The following is a 7,265-nucleotide window of genomic DNA, read 5'->3' as shown; positions in this document are numbered from 1 at the left end:
GCCATGGGGGAGACGTCTGGAGTTCCGCCTGAGTGCAGTGACGTCGTCACTGTTTAGAAGGCGCGGTGGCTCCATCCTGTCACTCAGAGAAGGTGCCGTAGCCGTCTGCTGCCCCCGACCCCTGGGGACACAGGGAGAGCTTTCAGGTTACCTCAGACTTCCTGGGACCCCGGAAGTGATTAGGTATTGGAGGCTCCACTAGATGCAAAGTCAACAGGTAATTAAAATGCCAGTAAAGGTCTAAGTGAAATAATTGTGTGAGTCACTCCGATTGTCACCGAAACGGGTTTTTACGAAGGAAATGTGCCGTTAGGAAAACCTAGTGCAGTTAGTCTCCTTGCGAATGGTGCACAGTGCGGTCGGTGGTCTTCACCCTGGGTCCGCTGCCATGAGTTGGGGTGTGTCCCAACTTCCCCATCACTCCTCTGTCTCCCATTCACCCTCGTGAGAGACCCTGCACCCGCCACACCCGACAGAATGGGAACCGCATGGGGGAAGGGGCCAGGACACCGTGGGTGCCACGAGGGCACGCTCTCACGTAGCCCCTGCTGCGTGCGGGAAGGGGGCCGTACACCGTGGGTGCCACGAGGGCACGCTCTCACGTAGCCCCTGCTGCGTTTTCGGAGCATCTTACATATGTACCTAACAGTTTAGTGTGTCACCGAGTCGACGAAATAAATAGAACAATTATTATGTTTTAAGGTGACATGTGAATTAGAATTTAGAACTGAAGGGTGTTTTATAATTCATCGGTGAACTAAGGAGATTTAAGGCAGGGCGAGAAAACGATTTCTTTCTCCCAGAGAAATGGAACTTTAGGGCATTTTTATAATCCTCAAAGGCACGTAAAACACCTGGCAAAGCTGACCAGCAGCTGGGGGCTGGTGAGAGCAGCCGGGCTAGGCTGGCTGAGAAGTGACTTCTGGAGAGTGAGCGGGGTGGACGTAGCACTCACCATGAGGGAGCCCAAGGGGTTCTCCTCCCTTAGTACTTGGAGTTTCAGAGTGACCATCATCTGACAGTTTTTCATGAGGTCTTGCCTTGTAGATGAGGAGAACGAGCTGTGAGGTCATTGCCAGTGGTGGGAACGTTTAAAACAAACCCTTTGGCAGTGCTGACATTGTGAGAAACCAGCTCCTTCTGTGTTTAAAGGGTTCGTGGACATTTGATCCAAAATGTCCACGAGGCATTTGGCCCACACCAAAAGGTCTTTGGTATTTGGTCTTGTCAGAAATGCCCACACTTAGAAAACGTCCCTGGGTTAGATAGCCCATAATGCTTATTTCTACTTCTGGTTTGCAGCATCAATGCATCAAAATATCATTATGTTTTATTGGACCAATAACTGAGTTGTGGTCGTATGGCCAACAGTAACCCTACTTGCTCTGTAGCCTAGCTGGTCATGGCACATGGTGAGAGGCAGGTGGATCAGCGTGGACCAAATGTCCCCATGGACGTTTTGGACAGGATCAGGTAGCAAGTAACAGTTTTTGGGGACCTTTTGCCATGGAACGCGTGTCTGTGTGGATGTTTTGGACAGGACCAAATGTCCTGCAAGGTTTTAAAGATGCTGGCGCTTTGCTGAAGGTGGCGGGGACACTGAGCAGTCTTGGGCTCTGAGCGGAGGGCCGGTTGCAGGCCGCACTGGACGGGGTGGGTTCTGAGCCTCCTCCTGCCCTCATCCTCGGCTGTCGTCCTTCCCTTGGCCACGCTAGGGCGACCGCATACTCCAAGCCCAGAGAGTGCTCCTTCTCCCTGCAGGCGAAACGCTGTGTCCTGCTTCTGTTGAAATTCCAAAGCTATAAATGAGTAACTGGTTAACTGCTCCTTAATGCTGCCGTCCGAAATCCGACGTAAGAGCTGAAGGGCGGAATGGAGCCAGGTAGTTTTCTTCTGCGGGTTCATTTTTCTTTTTTCTTTTTCAAGTCGTCCATTCGGTCAGAGATTATAAAATATGTTAAAGAATATTGCCACTTTCTTCCCCATATCATGATTTTAAAGTCTTCTTTCCTTCAGCGTGTGCCACGGTTTGCCGGCCCGAGGTGGCTGTCTCCAGGGCGAGGGCGTCCGTGACAGGCCGTTAAGCCCTGGGCGCCTGGCTCCGGGAGTGGGGAGGTGGACAGCCGCCTTTTTCTTTCCCCCCATTTGGCTCCGTTTCACATTTCTCACCCACGCTCCTTTAATATGCTCCCCGCGCCCCCTTCCTCAGGCAGCTTACTCTCCACCTTTCGGCTGAGCCCCGAGGCACAGGGCAGCTGGCCTGTCCACGGTCGTCTGCAGGTCTGACACCTGCGTGGCCCTGTCCCCCGCCCTCTCCCCACCTGGTGTCCCCTGCATGAAGCAGGATGAGGCGGTGGGGCTGCACCCTCGCCCATGATGGCTTTTCAGGATGAGCTGCTCCATGTTGCTTCGTAAAGCGATGCGCAGGTTCTCCCCACACCCTACCCCTAGGAACAGACACGCGGCCCCCTAGTTACCTCTTCGAAATCCCTTGGAGGTTATTTTTGAATGTTAAAAAACTTAAGGATTTTGTAGTCATATAAGCAAAATAAACTTTTATTCCATAGAAAGTATTATTTTAAATACACTCTTTTAAAATATTTGTTTTTTGTTTTGTCACAGCCCAATGATGATAATTACCCAGAAGATCACTAGTTTGGCTTATGAAATTCATGATGGTAAGAATGAGAAATTAACTTGTCATCACTGAAAGAAATTATATTCAAACAATCTTTTGCTTGAGAGATTATCATAACTTTTTGTTCTTTATTAGAGGAAGGGTAGAGATGAGGTCAGACGGGAAAATAAGTATGCATAGAGTTATTAAAGTGTGTTTGTTTTTCTTCAGGATTTTATCTTAATTTTGCATTCAATTCAGTGACAAAAGCAAAGTAAAATAGTGTGATTCAGTCATATGACCCATATTAGTGACAGTTTAGAATAGACATCGGGTCTAAATCAAGTTTTATTAATTCCTGCTTCATTTCTGTGTTCCATTTTTATTAAGATTTTTTCCCTTGGCCCTTGTCTCTTACACACACACATATATTCTTAGCGTAAGTATTTATATATCTTTTATTTACAAATATTCATATTTTGCATCTTTCAGTGAATGGACACCTTGCCAGAGGAAATGCTAACAGTCAGGACTCTGGGCAAAAGAGTTGGTCTGTGGTTCATTCAAAGGCCGAAGGAGCACCCCATTAGCACCCCGTTAGCACCCCATTAGCACAGGCATTTGCAGTAGCCAAGGGCGCTTCATGGATGAGTTTTTTAGCCCATTCTGTGCCATCTACTAGGGAAGACCTACAAATATTCTTAAGCGTGTTTGCTTCTTAATCCAGTCCTCTTTTAGTCTTCAAATTGGGTTAGGATCTAGGAAGTTGATGTGTAATCATAATGTCCTCTCATTTTGGGGGGCGGGTGAGGTAAACGGCTGAAGAAGGTGGAAGTGTACAGCTCTTGTTTATTAGAGTCACGTAGGAGGAAATCTTTCCTTCCGTAGCACTGATGTTAGTCATTTAAATCACCCAATAATAGAAAAACTTAATGCCCCTTTTTTGAAAAGTCATAGCATTTACTGTTAAAAATGCCAGCTTTTAGGAATTTTTAAACTTGACGATTTCCTCTAGAGGAGTCATATTATTCGCTGGCGTGTGCTGTTCGTCTCACACAGACCTAGACACGTTGGATTGCATGGTGGCTGTTGTCTTACGCAGATGTTGACGTGTTGGGTTTCACGACGGTCCTTCGACGAGGTCGAGCCTGTGTGGCGATGAGAAAGAAAGGGACCGATCTTAGCAAATATGACAACAACTTTGGGATCACAGCGTGAACTGCCAATGAGAAAGTGACGAAACTGTGAATGGGGAAAAATGCCATTGTTTTCTTTGGAGGCATCGTAACTGATGATAAACCATAATTGATAGGAGTACCGATTTTTATTTCTCAGGGATGTTTCGACAGGACGAAGAACTGACCCCATCGCAGAGAGAGTTAGCAGTAAGGTACGTACCTTCTAACTGTATCCTGCCATGGTTCACACTGTCTCTGCCTGAGACACGCATTGCTCATGGCCAAAGCTCGTCCTTCTAGAGGTTCTTCATGAAAACCAAACCCTTCTCCCTTTGCACACCTCCCTGATACCAAATTTTGCTAGACTAGGCGAGGCATCCCTTCTAAGGCTCCCATGGCGCCTTGAATATATCATCATACAGTACGCACCTCCTGTGCACCGTGAGACTATCTGCCAAGCTTTCTGTCTCCTCTAAGGCTCTGAGTTCCCTGACGACAGGAAGATCACAGTCTTCATGTCTGCCATAAAGTGATTAAGAGTAATAATTGCAGCTACCATTTGGAGACCAATAACTCGATGACGGGTTTTCAAATAATGAAGAAGTAGTAAGACATTCTCATTATTATTTGTGGAATTCATTCTGAGATAGGCTTCTGCTTCATTTATTATAGGTGCTCTGTTGACTAACCTAAGGAATAGCTTACTGTCTTGGCGGGATCTATCTTAATCCAGTATAATTAGAGATCAAATACACATTTTATTTAAAGAAAAATGTCTTATGAAGCACCTTGTTTCTTGAAAATCTAGAACTAATAAATGCATGGCTGTCAAGAGAATGAGATTAAGCTTGTGATAGTAGACAGACCTCACCCCCTAAGTGTTCACCTTTGATCCCAGGTAGCCTGTCTTGGGGATCTTCTTATATTTTCTTTAAAATTGTTCTATGGGCATTCTCTGTAGTCATTATATGTCAGGAAATACATGCCTGAACATCCTGAGCTGAGGAGAGGTTAATTTGATCTCAGTTCTCTAATCTTTATGCCTCCGTGGTCCATCCCAGTGACCACTCAGTAGAAGCTCAGCACCCATTTCCCCTCGGCCTCTCACCTCCTACCTGGCAAAACCCCAGACCTAGTTAATTCAGCTCCCTGCCTACCTGAACCGTGGAAGAAAGCAGAGCGGAAAGACATCCAGTCTTGCCGATGGGACTCATTTTCAGTTTGTTACCCCAAATTTAAAACGATGGCCCTTAGTGTTGCCGATGCTTCTGCTGCATCTCCTGAGTCCACTCACTTTTCTCACTCTCTTGTGAGATCATATGTTCTTTCTCCTCGAACCTCCAACTCTCCTCCTTCATGCTCAAGACGGTAGCAGAGTTTATTTTTGGAAGAAGTAAAGGCAACTCTACTTCATTCTGCAAAAAACAAATCTGGCTCACGGCCTGTATCTGTACCAAACAGCATCCTCTTTCCAGAGCCAAGTATTAATTGTCCATAATCCACGTGTCCCCCCCCGCCTTCCTCATCTCCCCTTCTCTCCTCCCCCCACTGCAGTTAGGTTTCTGTCCCCACTCCGGTCTGATAGCATCCTTTCAAGGTTGCCCTTATTCAGTGCCAGCCTCAGTTTGCACGTTGCTTGACCTTCAGCAGCACTTGACCCAGCTGGTCACTTGGTCCTTGAAATAGCTTCTCACCTGCCTTCCAGGACACTGCGTCTCGTGATTCTCCTCCCGCCCCACTGGCCGTCTCTCCCCGTCATCTTTGCTGAATGCCCCCCTTCTCTTACCACGAACCCTTCGCGTGCTCCCTGGCACGGCCGGGGGACCCGCGCGTCTTCTCCAGGCGATCACACGCGGATGCCGTCTACGTATCTGAGGTCTCCCGGCTTCATATTCCCACGCCGCCCTGTCCCCTGAGCTCCGGCCTCACATAACCAGCTGCCACTTTAGCCCCGGGGCCAGGACGGTGAATTGGTGCCTCAAAGAGAACACGTTAACCTCGGACTCCTGCTTCCTCTCTCCCCTCTCCCCAGCCCGTTCGTTCTTCCCCCTCGTCGCCCACTTAGCTGATAGTGGCGCCGTTTGTCACTAGTGACTTAGGGTGTAAACTTAGGCAAACTCCGTTTTCCTTACCGCAAATCCGCTTCAGCAGGTCGGCTCTTCCTGTGAAACCTGTCTCCGGTCTGACCTTGACATCTGACCGTCTCTTACGTGACCGGCGTCTTACCGGTCCCATGAGAGCCCAGCCCAGCCTCGTTTTCGGCATGGTCTCCGGTGATCGCGTCCTAACCGGGCTCCATTGTCCCCCCTGCTGTCCACAGTCTGCTTTCCACCCAGTAGCCGGAGACCATTTTAATGCGTACTGGGTTATATTATTCCCCTCTGCTGATGAAAACCCTCCAGTGGTTCCTTTGAGAATTGAGAATAAAGTACCAAACTTCTGAGCACCTCATACGAGGCTGGCAGGAGCTGGTGTCTTCTGCTGTCCCTCGCCCGGTCCGCCTGTAACTACACAGGCGTCTGCATCTGGAACACCTCTTCTGTCCCCGCTGTTACACGCTAGCCCTCGGCCTGCTTTATTTTTCTTCATACTATGTCTTACTGTCCACTGGTACGTGTTTGTTCATTTTGATTGTCCCTCTCCCTACCCAAATGTAAGCTCTGTGAAGACAGAACTTTGTCTTGTCTATCATTGCATCCCCATTACCTAAATAACAGGTCACCACTAGGGACAATCGTGCTCCCAGGACGCATGTGACAATGTCTGGAGCCACTTTTGGTTGTCACAAATGGGGAGGAATGGCTCTATTGACATCTAATGGATGGAGGCCAGGGTTGTTGCCAAACGTCCTGTGTGCACAGGACAGTCCCCCAGAGCCAAGAATTCTTGTCAAAATGTGTCAGTGATGCCGAGATTGAGAAGCCCTAACCTAGGCCAATGCATAGTTGACACCAAATAAAAATTAAGGATCGAAAGAACAAATTTTCATTTAATGTCATAAGTGAAGTATTATAATTATATTTGGCTTTCATTTTAATCACGTATACTCTAGTCACCTACCGCAGCCCCTAAAAGACTTGTCCTTTGATATGACAGTTGAGGCAAAGATTACTTCAGCAAATTTCATGGTTCGGAGTTATCTCCTGTCCTTGCGATTGTGATACATAGTTTGCCTTGGGAAGGCTGAGCTGCGCTCACAGAAGCTGCCATTGTTTTGGGGCCTGAAATAATTGGTGTTGAAAATAGAACTTGTTGTTGGCGCACAAGAGGTCCCTTTGTGACCGACTGCAGGGCACGTCCCGGCGTTCGAGCCAGTGGGAAAGCATTTCGTTTCAGCATTCAGTGGAAGGAACTACATGAGAAAATCTACCCGAAACATTTTTCTCTCATCAATTTTGAGTCCTAAAGAGAAAATACTTAAAGTTCAAAACACTTTTTAGCGTAGAAAAATAATTCTAAACGAATCGGAG

At 47.6% G+C, this 7,265-nt stretch overlaps 1 protein-coding gene across 1 annotated transcript in view; it reads left to right on the top strand.

Moving 5' to 3' along the window:
- LOC105295454 overlaps positions 1–6,253 on the top strand; it is a 47,312-nt gene extending 41,059 nt beyond the window's left edge. Inside the window, exons 6-8 of the mRNA XM_023533603.1 lie at positions 2,623–2,678; positions 3,953–4,007; positions 5,944–6,253. Coding sequence (XP_023389371.1) covers positions 2,623–2,678; positions 3,953–4,007; positions 5,944–6,238 — 406 coding nt within the window. The 3' untranslated portion in view covers positions 6,239–6,253. The remainder of the gene's footprint in view (positions 1–2,622; positions 2,679–3,952; positions 4,008–5,943) is intronic.
- The last annotated feature ends 1,012 nt before the right edge of the window (positions 6,254–7,265 follow it).

This window comes from Pteropus vampyrus, unplaced genomic scaffold (genome assembly GCF_000151845.1).
Source record: "Pteropus vampyrus isolate Shadow unplaced genomic scaffold, Pvam_2.0 Scaffold105, whole genome shotgun sequence".
NCBI classification, from domain to species: domain Eukaryota; kingdom Metazoa; phylum Chordata; class Mammalia; order Chiroptera; family Pteropodidae; genus Pteropus; species Pteropus vampyrus.
Note: the sequence above shows the minus strand (reverse complement) of the source record. Positions and strands in the feature narration are given on the sequence as shown.